The following is a 20,646-nucleotide window of genomic DNA, read 5'->3' on the forward strand; positions in this document are numbered from 1 at the left end:
TTAATTCTAGATAAATACCTTTACTTGTGGGGTACCTGATGCTGCCACCCTGACTGGTTTTAAAAAAATATGGCTCCACGCTGTGTTCCCCCGCAGTTCTCCCACTCAGTATGATAATCCTGAGCATCGGCACAGGGAGGGGGAGACACCAGGGTTTCTCAGGGGGCGTCTCCTTCTCCCTGACTGTGACGCTCTCCGCTGTGATTGGATCGCGGCACAGCCAGGGAGGAGGAGACACCCACTGAGAAACCCTGGTGTCCCCCCTCCCTGTGCCGATGCTCAGGATTATCATACTGAGTGGGAGAACTGCGGGGGAACACAGCGTGGAGCCATATTTTTAAAAAAAACAGGCAGGGTGGCAGCATCAGGTACCCCGCAAGTAAAGGTATTTATCTAAAATAAAAAATAAAAAACATGAAAGGTCCTCTTTAATACTGAAAAAAAATGTAAACCTTGAAAAAAATAAGTTTTTCCTTTTCATCGCCATATTGTGACCCCATAACTTTTTTGTAGTCATCTGTGCAGAGCTGTGTGAGTGCAGGACAATCTGGACTTTTCATTAATACCATTTTGGGGTGTGCATGACTTTTTTATTCCATTTTTTTGTGGGAGGTAAAGCGACCAAAAATGGCAAATCGGCCATTTTGACTTTTTTTTTTTTTCCCCCAGTTTCTCAGTTTGCCCTATGGGATAAATATTTTTACATTTTTATAGTGCAGATGTTGTCGCATGCAGCAATGCCCATGATGTTTATTTTTTTATTGTTTATTTTTATTTTGGGGACAGGGGATGATTTAAATTTTTATATTTTTTTTTTATGTTTTTATATTTTTTAAACACTTTTTTTTTTTTAGACTTGTTAATAGTCCCCCTAAAGAACTTGAATAAGCAATCATAACATTGCTTCTCTCATAGACCCCCAGTGCATTAGCATGGGGGTCTATGAGGCTTACAGTATATTCCTATGGAGCCCTGCCACAGGCAGGATCTCCATAGGAACCTATGTGCGGTAGCCTTGGATCATTCAGGGGACTCAGGCTGCCGCACACAACATCTGGCTCCCCCTATCCTTGCCAGGGGGAGCCACTACATACCCGCTTTTTGCGCTCCCAGATGCCGTGGCCACATTTGACCACGGCATCTGAATGGGGTATAGGTGCGCGATCAGCATTACCGCCGAGCGCGGACATTAGCTTTGAGTACCCCACGGAAGTTCCGTTTCCGTGCTTTTGTTCCGTAGCATTCCGCATCTCCGGCTCCCGTGGGGCCCCGAAACAAAAGATAGGACATGTCATATGAGGATTGCAGATCCATTGAAATGAATGGGTCCACACACCACAACGAGGCATATTGACTGCGCTGCGATTTCAGCACAACAAAAAAAACTATTTTTTGCGGAATCTCATTTACAGGCCATCCTATTACATGCAGTACCGCACTGTGTGATCACTGCCTGCATATAACGCCTCTAGATCCGGAAGAAGCGTCCGCAGTGAGTGACATCATTCACACATAGCAACAACAACAAGCCCTAGACATGAGCAAACTCAAAGCGCATGCGTACAAGTCTAGGCGCGTTTCCGCAGCGGCGTCACGTCATCCCGATGCGCGTTCCCGGCCTTTCCCGGCATTTGATTGGCGGGTTTGTATTTGCGTCATGACGTTGACAGCTTCCCTGGCTTCTGATTGGACCGATTTCTCGAACTGTCGGAATTCAAATAGAAGCAGCGGCAGTGCGGTGTACGGCGGCAGAGAGCGAGACGTGGGGATAAATAGCGCAACCGGGAATAGCAGGTAACGTGGACGGCGTGGTGCTGCGAGTGGCCGGTGGTAAGGGAGGAGGGTGTGGTGGATGGGGGTCCTGGCCGGTGGTGACATCACTGGTGTTGAGGGGCACAGTGCAGTAACCTAAACCAGTGTCTCGTGTATGTATCCAGTATTGTATGATAGGTCTATAGTGTATATCTCATCATTACCCCTCCACTGTGAAGTGATCCTTATGCTAGGAGCTCGAGTGCAGCTCTGGAGTATAATACAGTAACTCAGGATAAGTAATGTATGTCCAGAGTGACTGCACCAGCAGAATAGTGAGTGCAGCTCTGGAGTATAATACAGGATGTAACTCAGGATCAGTACAGGATAAGGCCTCTTTCACACTTGCGTTGTCCGGATCCGGCGTGTACTCCACTTGCCGGAATTACACGCCGGATCCGTAAAAACGCAAGTGAACTGAAAGCATTTGAAGATGCATCAGTCTTCAAAATGCGTTCAGTGTTACTATGGCACCCAGGACGCTATTAAAGTCCTGGTTGCCATAGTAGTAGTGGGGAGCGGGGGAGCAGTATACTTACAGTCCGTGCGGCTCCCGGGGCGCTCCAGAATGACGTCAGAGCGCCCCATGCGCATGGATCACATGATCCATGCGATCACGTCATCCATGCGCGTGGGGCGCTCTGACGTCACACTGGAGCACCCGGGGAGCCGCACGGACGGTAAGTATTCTGCTTCCCCACTACACTTACCATGGCTGCCAGGACTTTAGCGTCCCGGCAGCCATGGTAACCATTCAGAAAAAGCTAAACGTCGGGTCCGGCAATGCGCCGAAACGACGTTTAGCTTAAGGCCGGATCCGGATCAATGCCTTTCAATGGGCATTCATTCCGGATCCGGCCTTGCGGCAAGTGTTCCGGATTTTTGGCCGGAGCAAAAAGCGCAGCATGCTGCGGTATTTTCTCCGGCCAAAAAACGTTCCGTCCCGGAACTGAAGACATCCTGATGCATCCTGAACGGATATCTCTCCATTCAGAATGCATTTGGATAATCCTGATCAGGATTCTTCCGGCATAGAGCCCCGACGACGGAACTCTATGCCGGAACAGAACAACGCAAGTGTGAAAGAGCCCTTAGTAATGTATGTACACAGTGACTGCACCAGCAGAATAGTGAGTGCAGCTCTGGAGTATAATACAGGATGTAACCCAGGATTAGTAATGTATGTACACAGCGGATCATTTTCTAACACCTTGTGCTGGTGGTGGATCTGCCGAAGTTACGAAGAGGTGTTGGCCTCTACATAACTTTGGTGCATCCATCGCCAGTCTAAGGGTCCATTCACACGTCCGCAAAATGGGTCTGCATCTGTTTTGCAATTTTGCGGAATAGGTGCAGACCCATTTATTTTAAAAAGGGCCGGAATGTGCTGTCATCATCTGCATTTGGGGATCCGCACTTCCACATCCGTGCTTCCGTTTCCGCAAAAAAAGAACATGTCCCATTCTTGTCCGCAATTGCGGACAAGATTAGGCATTTTCTATGAGGCTCCATTCACATGTCCGCATCCGTTCCGCTTTTTTGCGGAACGGGTGTGGACCCATTCATTCTCTATGGGGACGGAATGGATGCGGACAGCATACAGTGTGCTATCCGCATTTGCGGAGCGCAGACCCGATCTTTGGGTCCGCAGCTCCGTGAAAGATAGAACATGTCCTATTCTTGTCCGCAGCTGCGGACAAGAATAGGCATTTCTATAGGGGTGCCAGCCGGGTGTGTTGCGGGTCTGCAGCACACCATGGACGTGTGAATGGAGCCTTATAGTGCCGGCGATGTGCGTCCGCAAATTGCGGAATGCACATTGCCAGTGTCTGTTTTGCGGATCCGCTAAACGCTTACGGATGTGTGAATGGACCCTTAAAGGTGTTATCCAACCCCTTTAATGCCCGCCGGGGTAAGTATATTTCAAAGGTTATTTATTGAAGTTTTGAAACAGTATATCATAAAGTACAGCAAAATAAAAAAGATTGAGTGGCTAACATTTCAATAAGTGTACAGATGTGGGTACCTAGTAGGGATCAACCGATTATCAGATTTACTGATATCGGCCGATATTCAGGATTTTGAAAGTTATCGGCATCTATTTTGCCAATATTCCAATAACTTATCGGGAACACGGATCACGCTGCTATCAGTGCTCTGTGTTCCTTCAGCAGCACAGGGGAGAAGGAAGCAGTGTCGTGCTGCACCTGAGGGGTTAACTGCCGCGGATCGCAGCTACCGCTCATAGAGGTCGGGAGCCGGCTATGTGATTCTGCACCAGCCTCCTGTATATGAATTAATGAGTTATCTTCACCCCACCCCCAAACCCAGTATTAATCATTGGTGGCAGTGGCCACAGGGTCCCCTCTCCCCTCCTCCTCAGTGGCAGTTCCGATTGAAGCCTCAGCAGTGTAAGACTGGGGCTCCGATCGTTTACCATGGCAGCCAGGACGCTATTGAAGCCCTGGCTGCCATAGTCGGCTCCCTTTCTGCTGTGTGCACAAAGCCCAGGGCAGCAGGGACAGTGTTAAGTTCTGTTCTCCCTGATAGAGTTCTATTAGGATGAATAGGACAAGGGTTCTATCCCCCTAAGGCTGGTTTCACACGGGCGTTGCGTAATGCATTTTGCACGCGCGTGAGAAATCAGACGTTTGGGTTAGATGCTGTGTAGATTGTATTATTTTCTTATAGCATCCAAGGGAAAATAGCATTCTTAATACAGAATGCATAGTACAATAGGGCTGGAGGGGTTAAAATAAATAAATAATTTAACTCCCCTTAATCCACTTGTTCGCGCAGCCGGCATCTCTTCTGTCTTCATCTGTGAGGAAAAGGACCCGTGGTGATGTCGCTGAGCTCATCACATGGTCCGTCACATGAACCATCACCATGGTAAAAAAAGATCATGTGATGAGCGCAGAGATGTCATCAAAGGTCCTATTCCTCAAAGAAGACAGAAGAGATGCCGGCTGCGCGAACAAGTGGATTAAGGGATGTTAAATTATTTATTTATATTAACCCCTCCAGCGCTATTGTACTATGCATTCTGTATTCAGAATGCTATTATTTTCCCTTATAACCACTTGCTTGCGGATGCTTGCGATTTTCACGCAGCCCCATTCACTTCTATGGGGCCTGCGTTGCGTGGAAAACGCACAAAGAGGAGCATGCTGCGAATAAAGATTTCCCTAAAAAGGGCTTCTGTCACCCCACAAAAGTCTTCTTTTTTTTTTCTTTTTTTTTTTTGGATAGTTACATACCTTATAGCGCAATATAGGAGAATATAATCTTGTCACTTACTTTCATGCGGCCGTTTCTTTAGAAAACGAAGTTTTATAATATGTAAATCCGGTCTCTACCAGCAAGTAGGGCGTCTACTTGCTGGTAGCCGCAGCAGAAAACCGCCCCCTTGTCGTGTCGATTGACAGGGCCAGCCGGGATCTCCTCCTCCGGCTGGCCCTGTCAGTATTTCAAAAATCGCGCGCCTCTGTTCATTCGGCGCAGGCGCTCTGAGATGAGGGGGCTCGTCTCCTCAGAACTCCCTCAGTGCGCCTGCGCCGATGACTTCTTCTCTTTCGGTGATGTCATCGGCGCAGGTGCACTGAGGGAGTTCTGAGGAGACGAGCCCCCTCATCTCAGAGCACCTGCGCCGAATGAACAGAGGCGCGCGATTTTTGAAATACTGACAGGGCCGGCCGGAGGAGGAGATCACGGCTGGCCCTGTCAATCAACACGGCGAGGGGGCGGTTTTCTGCTGCGGCTACCAGCAAGTAGACTCCCTACTTGCTGGTAGAGCCCTCATTTACATATTATAAAACTTCGTTTTCTAAAGAAACGGCCGCATGAAAGTAAGTAAGACTATTATATTCTCCTATATCGCACTATAAGGAATGTAACTATCCAAAAAAAAATATATGACTTTTGTGGGGTGACAGAAGCCCTTTAACAATAAACATATTCATTTTCAGCAGATTTGTGTAGGAACTTTTTTATTTATTTTTTAATGAAAATTCACAGAATATCGGTATAAATTATTGGCTTTCGGCCCTAAAAAATCAATATCTGTCGATCCCTAGTCATGTAAATCACTAGATATAAATGATAACATAGCACTTCACATGAGTAAGTTATCTATAAGGTAATATAATAGTGAAAATCGGTAGAGTAGGGAGAGGACAACCAGGGCTCCCAGAACTTCTCAAAGGCGGTATATGTATCTGTGCGGATGGCACTCAGCCTTTCATATAGGAGTGTCCTATTGGTTCTATCTAGTACTGCTCGGAGTATGTCCTGTGATAGCTTGAATTTAGCAAATGTTAACCAAGAGGGTATGTACAGTGTAATTTGGCTGGGACCATAGGGCCTATGAAGTACTTTGATCGCTGTTTCTGTAAGGTGGATTGCCAACTGCCCTTAGTCAAAGTCTGGGAGCGCTGGTGCCATCTGCAGGCCGGGTAGGCCAGATCCGGATCCTCCACCCAAGCCTTCGTATATGGCTTCTTAGCTCCATCTGGAACAGCATTAAAGGGGTTGTCCGGGATTGGGGACATTTTCATATAGCAAATTCTCAGCCGGAAGTGCCTATTTTCTCATAGTCAGTGATTTACCGGGTCCCTTGCTGCAGAGCGAAGCCTCTTCTTCTGCTTCGCAGGGAGCCCGGTGACGTCACCATCGCCCTCAGTAATTATTCAGATCGCAGGGAGGGGCGGTAACTAAGCTGGAAGACCTTGCGCTAAGCCACGCCCCCTCCGGCCCAGTGACTCGCCATCAGCCTCAGTAATCATGCAGATTGCAGGGAGGGGCGGTGACTTGGCTGGAAGACATCGTACTAAGCCACGCCCCTCCGGTGACATCACCGGGCATGGCACTTTCTAATGAATGAAGGAGGCGGAATATTAATGAGGGGGCAGAGTTATGGCGGAGATGATTGTCAGCTGTAACCACGTGATGCCGCTGGGATCCACAGGGCAGTGCGGCAGGAAGTTAGGCAAAGATAAACCTAGATGTAAACAATGCGTGGGGGACCGTCGGAGCCCTGTAGAAGTGGCCAAAATACATAAAAACATATTGGGGAAACTTTAATCCGCTCTTAATAGTGAGTACTCTTTAAAAAAAAATCCTAGACGCCAAACCCCATTTATATAAAGAGGTATATAATAGAACGTTCAAAGGGTATAAAATCAAAAGTGGTGTCAGATGGCTGTAGAGAGCCTAAAAAAGAACAAAAATCTGATATGGAGGACATAATTTTCCTTAAAGGGGACCTGTCATCACCTTTATGCTGACCGTACTGAGGGCAGTATAAAATAGTGACAGATGCTGATCTCAGCGGTGTCACTCATCAGCTAAATAGTGATGAGCGGGAGGGGCCATATATGATTTGAATATTTTTTTTATATTCGTTGAAATCAAATATCTGTCATTATTCTATTTATCGCGAATAATATGCAACTTAATTATTCGCGTATTGCCAATTTAAAGGGACACTGACAGGCCAAATAAGCATATTTAGGTATATATATGACAGTACAGGTCTTATAAAGTGTGTTGCATATAAGTATCCCCCCTGTCCACCTTATAAATACAATAAACTGAAGTTTTATAACCTGCTTGAATCGTCTTCATTCAGCCCAAGGGGCGGCGTTTCATCTCCACTTGGGCCCAACAGCCGTTTGAAGCGCCGCTCAGCTCATCAATATTCACTTCGCTGGGCGGCTACTACTGTCCCCGACTTCACAAGATCCGGCGCATGCCCAGTACAATCCTATGGGCATCGGCCTCCGTCTCATCTTCAGCGCATGCGCCCGGCACCTTCACTGGCCGGGATCACATCTCGCCTGCGTTCAGTCTGCATCTTAGAGGCCGCTACAGCCTCTGCGTTATGCGCCGGGCACTGTTCAGAGCACTGCTCTTACACCTCAGAAGGGGTTAATACTAGTGCTGAAGATGAGACGGAGGCCGATGCCCATAGGATTGTACTGGGCATGCGCCGGATCTTGTGAAGTCGGGGACAGTAGTAGCCGCCCAGCAAAGTGAATATTGATGAGCTGGGCGGCGCTTCAAAACGGCGGTTAGGGCGAGGCTGGCTGGGCAGAAGTGGAGATGAAACGCCGCGCCTTGGGAAAAAGCGCTTTCCCTGCGTGAAGGGGGGCTTATGTCCAGGTTCAACCCCTTTAAATGTAAAAATAAGTTTTGCTGGGCCTTTTCCCACAGAACTATATATGGACCTGGTCAGCGCCTCGTGGTCCACAAAACACTGATCCCAGCCATGTGCATGCTGGTGTAGGCCATCTTCCAACTGCGGTAGAAATGTCTTACTCTAGTCCGTAAAACAGATGAGGATAGGACATGTCAGGGCTCCAGATGGCAACCAAAATGGTCGCTAATGCGACTTAGAATTTACAAATGGCAGCAAGACTTTTTAGTCTTGTCGCCATTTGCGACTAGACCCGCCACCGCAGCTCTGCAGTTGAATACAGCGGTGGGGCACAGGAGATGATAGTTCTCTGCCCCGCCGCTGATGTTCTTCTCAGCAGCGCAGAGGAGAAGGAGTCTCTCCCTCCCCCCTGTGCTGCTGCCGCCGCCAATGAGTAGAGAGACGGGAGGAGGAGGGGAGGGGCTGTGGCCACTGCGCCGCCAATGAAGATAACTGACCTGTTAATACAAATACAGGAGGCGGGTGCCGGCACCCGACCTCTATGACGGGGAGCTGCGATCCGCTGCAGTTAACCCTACAGGCGGAAGCATGGAACGGAACCCTACGGAGTGCTTCTGTGGAGTTCCGTTCTATGAAAAGATAGGACATGTTCTATCTTTTTGCGGAACGGATGAATGCAGACCCATTCAAGTTGAATGGGTCTGGATTCATCACGGCGGCCGTACGGAGGTTGCCCGTGCATTGGGGACCGCAAATTGTGGTCCCCAATGCACGGAACGGCCCACCTACAGCTGTGTGAATGAGCCCCAAAGGTGAGGTGTAGGGGTGTGTGTGTGTGTGTGTGTTTTTTTTTTTTCTGTTGATGGATTAATTCACTGTTTCTCAAAACGCATCAGCCCGAAGCAGTGACCATCCATCTCCACGCTCTCCCCTGGACTTGCCGAGAGGGATAGTCGCTGCTTCGGGCTGATGTGTTTTGAGAAACCGTGAATTAATCCACCAAGCGGCAGCCCAGAGAAGGGGATACCCAGAGACAAGACCTCTTCCGACTATATTCGGTCTGGTGACTCTATAACCTGATGGGCGTTATCTTCCCAAGTCAGTTATTTCATCAAGTGGCATCACGGGAACTGTGAGTAACCACTCAAAATAGCTGCCACTGTATACGTGTATAATATAATATCCCCTAGATATACCTATGCACTGGTTCACAATATTCCGCTGGTGGGTATCTTGTTATATCAGAGTATATTGTGTCACTAGTTCTTCTGTGGACTTGTGATTATATGAAACTCGTCTTTATGTGAGGGTGAATTATAACTTATTTAGTATTAAGTTAGTTTTTTATTGAATTTTTTCTGTGTAAGCCTATATTCCACAACTCCGCTACTTGTCTTTACGTGAAGACATATGTGACAAGATGGTCAGTGGCTCATCCCTGAAGGATCCATATTTGGTCCTTGTGTCCGTTTTTTTGCCCTCCGTGTGTGATCTGTATTCCTTGCACACTGCGTGGCTGAAAATTAGCTTCTTGAGCATCTCCTACCGATGTTCCGTGAAAACCATGGGCCAAACATGGATGACATCCGTAATTGTGGCCAAAGATGGGGCGTGCCTCAGCGGTGTCACCTCACACCCACCGTCCGTAGAAAACCACTATTTTGTGAATACACACATTATAATGAATGGATACATGAGCTTTCCATAGAGACCAGGGACACCACACGTCCGTGATCCATGTGTGAACGAGGAAAAAATCTGAGAAAATGGATAAAAACATCCCAGATGATATGATGGATAAATATGCGGATGTCCATGGCTACATTTATGAAAGAAAAAAAAAAAATGATGCACACAATAGATGTAAGCATTATATATGGACTAAACCCTCATTCTGCTATGATAAAATCAGACTCTCAGCCAATACACACTCACCTAAAGAATTATTAGTGCCACCATACTAATACGGTGTTGGACCCCCTTTTGCCTTCAGAACTGCCTTAATTCTACGTGGCATTGATTCCACAAGGTGCTGATAGCATTCTTTAGAAATGTTGGCCCATATTGATAGGATAGCATCTTGCAGTTGATGGAGATTTGAGGGATGCACATCCAGGGCACGAAGCTCCCGTTCCACCACATCCCAAAGATGCTCTATTGGGTTGAGATCTGGTGACTGTGGGGGCCATTTCAGTACAGTGAACTCATTGTCATGTTCAAGAAACCAATTTGAAATGATTCGAGCTTTGTGACGTGGTGCATTATTCTGCTGGAAGTAGCCATCAGAGGATGGATGCATGTTCTCATTCTGTTTACGCCAAATTCGGACTCTACCATTTGAATGTCTCAACAGAAATCGAGACTCATCAGACCAGGCAACATTTTTCCAGTCTTCAACAGTCCAATTTTGGTGAGCTCGTGCAAATTGTAGCCTCTTTTTCCTATTTGTAGTGGAGATGAGTGGTACCCGGTGGGGTCTTCTGCTGTTGTAGCCCATCCGCCTCAAGGTTGTGCGTGTTGTGGCTTCACAAATGCTTTGCTGCATACCTCGGTTGTAACGAGTGGTTGTTTCAGTCAACGTTGCTCTTCTATCAGCTTGAATCAGTCGGCCCATTCTCCTCTGACCTCTAGCATCCACAAGGCATTTTTGCCGACAGGACTGCCGCATACTGGATGTTTTTCCCTTTTCACACCATTCTTTGTAAACCCTAGAAATGGTTGTGCGTGAAAATCCCAGTAACTGAGCAGATTGTGAAATACTCAGACCGGCCCGTCTGGCACCAACAACCATGCCACGCTCAAAATTGCTTAAATCACCTTTCTTTCCCATTCTGACATTCAGTTTGGAGTTCAGGAGATTGTCTTGACCAGGACCACACCCCTAAATGCATTGAAGCAACTGCCATGTGATTGGTTGACTAGATAATTGCATTAATGAGAAATAGAACAGGTGTTCCTAATAATTCTTTAGGTGAGTGTAATTTGGTCAAAATCCTGTCTAATGGGTGACCTTGATTAGGTGTCCGGGCCCCTCCTCTCATTGGTTGCTTGGTGCACACAGAGGAGCAGCACACTATGTGTAGGGTCTGCGCTCCTGAATATAGATGCATAACGACATAGGTAGGTTTAGCTTAGGACCTGCCTGAACTGAGACCACCTTGGTGCTGGTAGGTGGGCACAGATGTGTCTTGATCAAGATTGTCAGATTTTATTGTATCATAATGAGGGCATAGTCCATATATAATGTTTGCATCTATTTCCTTTGCATTATCTTTTTTGTGACTTCTAATAATATTTATTTATTATTTTTTTCCCCATGTGTGAACAAGGCCATATTGGTTAAATCCAAACTGTTTATATGGTGGTCATCGATGGTTGTGTGTGGGTGTTTTTGTAAGGCTACTTTCACACTAGCGTTCAGAGCGGGTCCGTCTGTTTCATCAGACGGATCCGCTCCGATAATGCAGACGTTCGCATCCGTTCAGAACGGATCCGTCTGCATTATAACTTAGAAAAATTTCTAAGTGTGAAAGTAGCCTGAGCGGATCCGTTCAGACTTTACATTGAAAGTCAATGGGGGACGGATCCGCTTGAAGATTGAGCCATATGGTGTCATCTTCAAGCGGATCCGTCCCCATTGACTTACATTGTAAGTCTGGACGGATCCGCTTGCCTCCGCACGGCCAGGCGGACACCCGAACGCTGCAAGCAGCGTTCAGGTGTCCGCTCGCGGAGCGGAGCCTGAGCGCTGGCAGACGGATGCATTCTCAGCGGATCCGCCTCCACTCAGAATGCATTAGGGCTGGACGGATGCGTTCGGGGCCGCTGTCCTCTGTGCTGCTGTCAGTCGCTTTATGGTAAAGAATCAATGACTGACAAATTCTGCAGGCAGCGCTGTGTGAAGTGGGTCCATAAAGGGGTTGTCCAGATTTTTGCCATAGTGTGGGGGTGGGAGATCACTCGCCTGCTCCCCTCAGTTCCGCTTCCTTGCGCCGCTCTACCGATCCTTTTTGTAAATTCCCGGCTGGACGTTGTCATGTGCCTCTCTGCAGCCAATAACTGGCCTCCAGCGGTGATGTGTCCGCACGTGGCATGTCACTGGTGGATCACTAACTGCTTGGAGACACAAGGCCTGTCATTGGTCCACATGACCCTGTCCGTGCAGGAGGCCGGTTAAAGGAGCAGCAGGCTTTTTTTTTTTTTTTTTTTTTTTTCTCACTCGGCTGACTGATATGGCGGCTATTATTATTATTATTTTTTTAAATCCCTTTTAGGGCTCATGCTGAACAATTCACTTCAATGGGGCTGCAAAAAAAAAATGAAATGACTGTGTTCCGTGTCTGCATGTCCATTCCGCAAAAAAGTGTCCTATTACAGCCAAGGATAGGACTGTTCTGTTCGAAAAATGCTGAAACGCACATGGCCGCTAAAAGCAGGCCGCAAAAAACGGTCACGTGCATGGGCCCTTCGGATGTTTAATGGATGTCTAATGGATTGCAGACTTGCCTGTTGATTTTGCCAGAGTTGCAGGTGTCGCCCTTCTTGCTCTTGTAATGCATGTCTACGTATCTTTTAGGCTCTGTTCACATCTGCGCCAGAGCCTCTGTCGCAGATTGTAGAAAATGGCACGGAAAAAAAAAGCGTGGTGCCACTTTTCCAGTAAAATGACAAACGCCATGACGGAAGCCCATAGGACCCGGTTATAGTCAGGAGTATGTCCGGCGCCATTGTTGGCTGGAGCCATCGGTTTAGCTCTGCTTCAGCACACATGTGAACAGCGCCTTATGGGGATGCTTCTCTGTGCAGTTCATCAGCTTGAATTTCTAAATCGGTGAATAGGTGTAGGTCAGCTGGTTTGGTGAGAGGGCCCTCACGCCTTTGGGGAACCCCCAATTTTAACACAAGCCATGTGACAGTGGATGCATGTGTTGTGCGGAGGTGTCAGCATGACGTAGGCGGGTGCGGTGTCGCCTTCCGTTGTTTGGATGGAGGAAATGTCCGCTTGTACACCAGGGTCACAGAGCTGCTGGAGGAAATCTGGTTTGCCTGGGCTGTCTACATTAGTAAATGTAATGGATTATGAACGTATAGCGCCACCTGCTGGCCGCACCCAGGGGCAGCCGTGGGGTGCTGAGCATAGCTGATATTTCAAGACTAGAGCTCACTGAAGTTCTGCAGCTTTCTTTGCTTCTCACTGGTTGTTCCTACCACCTGCATAGATTGGAAGCAACTTTTTAAGGTTTTCATGACCTATCCACAGACCCATTTACTTGAATAGGACTGAGATGCGCCTAAGCCAGGGATCATGGACCTCCTGCTGTTGCAAAACTACAACTCCCAGCATGCCCTGTAGACTGTACAGGCATGATAGAAGTTGTCGTTTTTACAATAGCTGGAGGGCCACGAGTTTGAGATCCCTGGCCTAGGCCATGGTGCCGTAACCTCTTCAAAGCGGGGGTGTCGGGAGTCGGACCCCCACCACGTGACATGGAGGGAGATGCAGATGTTGTTTTTCCTCTGTCTCCAGTTCTCACTTGGTCTTTTATTTCCTCTTTAGGATGAGTGTACAGATATTTGATGAGAACTTTGGGAGCGACCTAAAAGCCGAGACGTGTGACTTCCTGTTCACTCCTCCGGGCACCGGCAGACCCTCTATACTGCGTCCTTCACAGAAAGACAATCTGCCTCCGAAGAGTGCTGTGAAAAGCGTGAAGGTATCTTCTCCGCCCTCGGGCTGTAATTGCAGTTCTCACTTTAGTTTCTAGCTCGCTCGGCATCTACAGGAAGTCATATATTTATAGCCGCATGTGTTTCTCGTAGTCAATGTGTCATTGTGATTTTTTTTTTTTTTTTTTTTTTAGGTGACGTTTAAGACTCCGATGAGGGATCCTCAGACTCAAAGAATTGTAACTCCCAGCGGGGCGAACCGACCAGAGAGCATGTTAACACTGGACGACTGTGCGCAGGCCTTGCAGCAGCTGAATCTCAACTCCAGCTTGTAAGTCTCTAATGTCACACTACTGCTACTGTATTGACTATACCCCCCCCCCCCCCCAAACTAAAGGGGGTCAGACTTGACACGTGACATCAGCTCAGCCTGTTCGGATAGGCACAGACCATTGCAGGCATCATGGGGACACGTGGTGCCTGGGATGCATGTTTCTTACAGTGATCTGTCCAGGAGCGGGCTGGGAACTTAAAGGGCTTGTCTCTTCATGGACAATGGGGGCATATCGCTAGAATATGCCCCCATTGTCTTATAGGTTTGAGTTCCAAACCTATATTGTCAGTAATTCCATGGTGCAGCTCAGAATACCATCCCACATAACCAAATGTGCAGCACAGAAGACCTCCTGTGAAGCTGTCCTTCTGTGGTGGACATCAATAGCTGCCACGTTCTTTCCTTCTCCTCCAACTGTGGAGCAGGGGGCTTAGGAGATATGGGACACAACACACTGCCAGCACTTACTTCAGCTTGCTGCTTGAACTTCATCTAATAATGACCCCTGTAGTGCCCCCAGTAGTACGTACCTGGTCAGTGGCAGTGAGAGAGGCTCAAGCAGCCCATCCAGCATCAGCCCACCAGGAAAATTCCCTGTAGTGTCTATGACCAGTCTGTCCCGTTGATGGGTCTAGTTTATAAACCATAGATGTTCATTTCTATCTGGATCTACCAACCGCCATATGAGGACCAGATATTTAGCTGCTGATCATCCTTGCACCTAGGACAGATGGGCACATTCACACGGGTGCGGACCCATTCATTGTCAAGAGATGCGGAGCGCATTTCCGGAGCGCGGCCCTGAACTCGCGGGGGGCCGGCGGCATGGTATTTCTTTAAATGTCTAACATGAAAAGGAGTGTTTTGGTTATATTAAAGGGGCTGTGCAGCCAATACATATTAAGGACCTATCCTAGAATAGGTCATCAGTATCTGACCGGTGAGGGTCTGACTTCTGGCATCCCCCACCGATCTGCTATTTGAAGTGATGGCAGAGCTCCTACGAGCACTTCTTCCTCTTCAAGATTACTCCTCACTACCAAGACGCGCAGTGTAATCTTGAGGAAGGAGCGCCCTTCAAACAGCTCATCAGTGGGGGTGCTAGATGTTAGGTCCCCCACCGATCAGATATCATGAGGGTAGCTCATCAATACGTACTGGCTGCACAACCTCTTTTATTTATCCCTATCCACAGCAAAAGGGATAATTATTAGATTGTAAGGGACTGCTTGGACCTTCACGAGAACAGGCTCCCCGCACCACGCAGAGCCCCAGAAATGAATTACCCATGCCTATATGAGTTCCGGAAAGAATGGAGCGCTGCATCTGGCTATCATTGGAACTCCTATAGAAATGAAAAGTGGCTGAACGCATGCCCGACCAACCGCTCCATTCATTTCTGGGGCTCCACATGGCACAGAGCCTCTGTTCTCGTCATGGGACCCCCTCAATCTAATAGTTATCCCCTACCCCCTATGTTGATGGGGGGGGGGGGGGGGGGGAGATTACCCCTTTAATCAAGGGTTTGTTCTGTCTACAGTAACCTCAGTGGTGACTTGATCTGGCGCTGCTGTTGGCACAAATGACTCCCACATTTTCCTTGCTGTGTATGGGTTTTGCTATGGTGACTTGGGTTTGTTTCATGAGTCACTATCTGTCATCTGAGATGTCAGTGGCAGACTGGTGAATCTCAAACCATTCTGGAATGGATGTCGCAATCTCCCTGCCCTCATCATACTGTAAGAGTCACTTTGTATCCCGGGAGATGCTTCCGCCAGTAGAAAAATTGTGTAAATGGGGTTAATATATTTTATATATTCATTATATATATATATATATATATATATATATATATATATATATATAAATTATTTTTTTTTTTTTCCCTCTCTCTCCCCAGACTGAATTCAGAGGACCCAAATATTACAAGTGATCCCACAACCCTTCCGGAAGATGAAATTCCATTGAAGAGCATGGGAGCGTACGCAATTGATTTTGACAAACTGGATGAAATCAATCCATTCAGAAGCACTAATAAAATGATGAATTCACCTGTGAGATCTGAGCCTCCTACATCTGACATCAATGAGCCTCAATATTTTGATGTCTCTGCCAGCGAGCCTCCGATGGGTGACGTCCCTGAGCCTCCAGCGGGTGATGTCCCTGAGCCTCCAGCGGGTGATGTCCCTGAGCCTCCAGCGGGTGATGTCCCTGAGCCTCCAGCGGGTGACGTCCATGAGCCTCCAGCTTTTGTCATGGTCAGTGAGCCTCCATCGGGTGACGTCCCTGAGCCTCCAGCGGGTGATGTCACGATCAGTGAGCCTCCAGCTTTTGTCACTGTCCCTGAGCCTCCAGTGGGAGACATCCCTGAGCCTCCAGCTTTTGTCACTGTCAGTGAGCCTCCAGTGGGAGATGTCCCTGAGCCTGCAGCGGGTGATGTCCCTGAGCCTCCAGCTGACTTGGCGTTGAAAAGCCTGTTGGAGTCATCTGTTCATGCACCTCATTCTGATCGAGCTGTGGCTTTATTAAGGTCTAGCCCATCAAATCCAGAGTCCCCAGTCACTGTACAGCTAGGCTCGGGAAGTGAAGACACGTCCAGTAAAGCTTCTCTAGATGACACTGTTCCTCTGGCAGAGTCTAAACCCATCCCAGAAGAGGCATCAAATATGGCTGCAGCTGAAGATACAGCCACAATAAATCCTCCAGAAGCAGAGTCAGTTAATGTGGACACTTCGGGTGCAGACATGGTACAGAACTCTACTAATGTGGATGCCGAGACGTCACCACCTGAAGTCCCAAATTCTCCTCCACTGCCTAAAGCCTCTTACAAATTTGACCCTGACCAAATCGATGCCATTGATCCATTTAATACTGGAGGTTCAAAGCTGCCAAACTCTCCAAAAAATCCAGTTTCTGAAAATGTCGATAACTGTAAAGACGCGCCCCTGAAACTGGAATTTGACTTTGGGGGCGGGGATGCCGCTGTCCGAAAGCCACCACCTAAAAATCTGGGGAAGCGTCTAGGTGTCAAACCTTTGAAGAAACCAGCTGCTCCCAAGGAAGCCGCACCAGAGAAACCTAAAAAACAAGATCTTCCCAAGCTCTCAGAACCTGAGGAGGACATCATCGTACCTAAAGCTTCATATAACTTCAACTGGGACAAGTTTTGCGATCCCAACTTTAATCCTTTTGGAAGTGGAGGGTCAAAGATGGCTGGGTCGCCCACAGTGGTGAAACCTGCTGGTGATGTACCAGGTGTGAAGAAAGAGGACAGTCCACCAAAAGCAGATGCTGGTAAACCTGTGGAGGAATCCAGTGAAAAGGCCAAAGATGATAAACTGGTTCCATCTGAAAACATTGAGAGGTAAGACCTTTGAACTGCAGACTTGCTGGATAGTTGTGATATTCCTGTTAGAGAAAGTTATCCCCTAGCCACAGGATTAACTATAGGATAGGAGGGGGTTGGATAGATCGGCTGGTCGAAAAAAGGTCTCAATGCAGGACGGCTTGGAAGCTGTCTTGCATTTAAAACTGGTGTTGGATGTGCCGAAGTTATGGAGAGACCGGTATTTCGTAACTTCGCGTCCACCGCCAGCACAGGGCTGTCTAAAACGCCGGTCTTAATGAATGTGCCTCTTTGATCCCTGTGTGCATAGTACTGTTCCTCTGTTATATATTTGGAAAATCCGATGTAATTTCTACTAGAGGTTACCATTCCATGTCGCTGTCATCGAGGGGTATGTTAACACCTAGTTAGTTCATATATCTCCAGGAGGAACAGCACACGGTGGGCTTGGGGTGGGTTCACAGGTTAACAACTAGGTTCTTGATGCATTTCTGTTCAAACCACCATGACGGCTTACACATGAGATTGACCTCTGTAGGGGCAGGAACACAGTTTAAAAGCCACCACCCGCTCGCTCTCCCTTCAGTGTTTCCTGTCCCTACGGGGACGTCGCACAGAGAGGAGGTGTAGAGTTTACTTTTACTTCTTAGATTTTGTGCCTCTAGTGGTAGGATTGGCTTGCCAATCTTCTCCTCTGCCCTCCCGCAGCTATTGCTAAAGCTGGGCAGAGGAAGTTAGGGTGATTCTTGTCCCTGAGGCAGGGGCCTGCTCTTACCCCTTGCTGCATGGTCTCCCTTCCTTCCAGTGAGGAAGCGGACCTTCGAAATCCAAACGGCCCGGCGGAGCTTCAGGTCACGTGTGAGGAAGTGTCATCGTGCCTGGGACGCAGGCTGATAACGTCAGACGCCGCTCCATGTGAAAATGAGCTGGCGATTCTGACAACTACAGTCTTGTGAAAAAATTAGGACACCCTTTGAAAGCATGTGGTTTTTTGTAACATTTTTAATAAATGGTTATTTCATCTCCGTTTCAACAATACAGAGAGATTAAAGTAATCCGACTAAACAAAGAAAACTGAAGAAAAGTCTTTTCAAGATCTTCTGTAAATGTCATTCTACAAAAATGCCTATTCTAACTGAGGAAAAAGATAGGACACCCTTGCCCCTAATAGCGAGTGTTACCTCCTTTGGCTGAAATAACTGCAGTGAGACGGTTCTTGTAGCCATCTACCAGTCTTCGACATCGGTCTGAGGAAATTTTACCCCACTCCTCAATGCAGAACTTTTTCAGCTGTGAGATGTTTGAGGGGTTTCTTGCACGTACAGCCCTTTTCAAGTCACCCCTCAGCATCTCAATGGGATTCAAATCTGGACTTTGACTTGGCCATTCCAGGACTCTCCATTTCTTCTTTTTCAGCCAATCTTTGGTTGATTTACTAGTATGTTTTGGGTCATTGTCATGTTGCATGGTCCAGTTCCGCTTCAGCTTTAATTTTCTAACTGATGGTCTCACATGTTCTTCAAGCACCTTCTGATACACAGTAGAATTCATCGTGGATTCTATGATGGTGAGCTGACCAGGTCCTGCTGCAGCAAAGCAGCCCCAAACCATGACACTTCCACCTCCATGCTTCACAGTTGGTATGAGGTTCTTTTCTTGGAATGCTGTGTTTGGTTTACGCCAAACATGTCCTCTGCTGTTGTGTCCAAATAATTCAATTTTGGACTCATCTGTCCAAAGAACATTATTCCAGAAGTCCTGGTCTTTGTCAACTTTATCGCTGGCAAATGTCAGTCTGGCCTCGATGTTTCTCTTGGAAAGCAAAGGTTTCCTCCTTGCACACCTCCCATGCAAGTTAAACTTGTACAGTCTCTTTCTGATTGTAGAGGCATGTACTTCTACATCAACAGTAGCCAGAGCCTGCTGTAGTTCTCGAGATGACACTTTAGGGTTTTTGGAGACCTCTTTTAGCATCTTGCGGTCTGCTCTTGGGGTGAACTTGCTGGGGCGACCAGTCCTGGGCATGTTGGCAGTTGTTTTGAAAGCCCTCCACTTGTAGACTATCTTCCGGACAGTGGAATGGCTGATTTCAAAATCTTTTGAGATCTTTTTAAATCCCTTCCCAGACTCATAGGCTGCTACAATCTTTTTTCTGAAGTCCTCTGACAGCTCTTTTGCTCTCACCATGGTGCTCACTCTCACTTCAACAGTCAGGAGCACACCAAACTAAATGTCTGAGGTTTAAATAGGGCAAGCCTCATTCAACATGCAGAGTAACGATCTACTAATTATGTGCACCTGGTGTGATATACCTGTGTGAGATCTGAGCCAATTTAAGAGGGAATACATGTGAGGGTGTCCTATCTTTTTCCTCAGTTAGAATAGGCATTTTTGTAGAATGACATTTACAGAAGATCTTGAAAAGACTTTTCTTCAGTTTTCTTTGTTTAGTTGGATTACTTTAATCTCTCTGTATTGTTGAAACGGAGATGAAATAACCATTTATTAAAAATGTTACAAAAAACCACATGCTTTCAAAGGGTGTCCTAATTTTTTCACATGACTGTATGTCTCCACTGACTCCAGCAGCATGTTGGCTCCAGAGGCCCCTGGAACCTTCAGCGGCTCCTTCTGTGAATTCCCCTGTGGGGATAATCTGCAAATGTCACTCATGTTTTCTTTGAATGTTGCTTTCTGATACCCGGTTGTTTAGTAGGGAGTAAAAGGAAACTAAAATCAAACAAATATATTAAATGTGCCACTTTGAAAAAAAGAAAAATAGCAAATCTTACATAACTTTTTTATTTTATTTATTTTTTTTAATCTAAAAAGAAATGGCACCTATCTATTCTGGAAGTAAAATCTCTGATTTACAATGAAATTAAATCCTCTTACGCCATTTCCTCCTACACCTCCTGTCAAAAAATCAAGTTTCGGTTCCATCCTCGGACGATGAGGTGTCCACCTCCAGACATGATATTGATGAAGATCAATTGTCAGAGGGTAAAAATACTATTTTCACCCTCTGAGGAAATGGAGGAATTACTAAGGGCTAACCATGGGTATTATCCAAAAACCGCGAAAAAAGGTTGGGGGGGTCTCCAAAGAGTTCAGAAATGGACTACTCTTTGATTCGTCCAAAACCAAGATCTTTAATGAGACCCCAAAAATTTATATACAAGTGGCAAAAGTTAGTTGTTAAGAGAACTTCCCTGCCATTTAAGGATTCGTCACGTAATTGTGAGATCCCATGGAACGAAAGGCAGATGCCCTTTTGAGGAAATGCTGGGAAGCCTCCATGTTTGGGATAAAGACAAACAAAGCGGCAAC

At 47.1% G+C, this 20,646-nt stretch overlaps 1 protein-coding gene across 1 annotated transcript in view; it reads left to right on the forward strand.

Annotated features, from left to right (window-relative positions):
- The first annotated feature begins 1,734 nt into the window (after positions 1-1,734).
- Positions 1,735-20,646, forward strand: part of LOC120991062 (transforming acidic coiled-coil-containing protein 3-like) — a 22,501-nt gene continuing 3,589 nt past the window's right edge. Inside the window, exons 1-5 of the mRNA XM_040419956.1 lie at positions 1,735-1,794; positions 13,527-13,683; positions 13,831-13,967; positions 15,871-17,334; positions 18,122-18,231. Coding sequence (XP_040275890.1) covers positions 13,528-13,683; positions 13,831-13,967; positions 15,871-17,334; positions 18,122-18,231 — 1,867 coding nt within the window. The 5' untranslated portion in view covers positions 1,735-1,794; position 13,527. The remainder of the gene's footprint in view (positions 1,795-13,526; positions 13,684-13,830; positions 13,968-15,870; positions 17,335-18,121; positions 18,232-20,646) is intronic.

The sequence above is a fragment of the Bufo bufo genome, chromosome 2, assembly GCF_905171765.1.
Source record: "Bufo bufo chromosome 2, aBufBuf1.1, whole genome shotgun sequence".
NCBI lineage: Eukaryota > Metazoa > Chordata > Amphibia > Anura > Bufonidae > Bufo > Bufo bufo.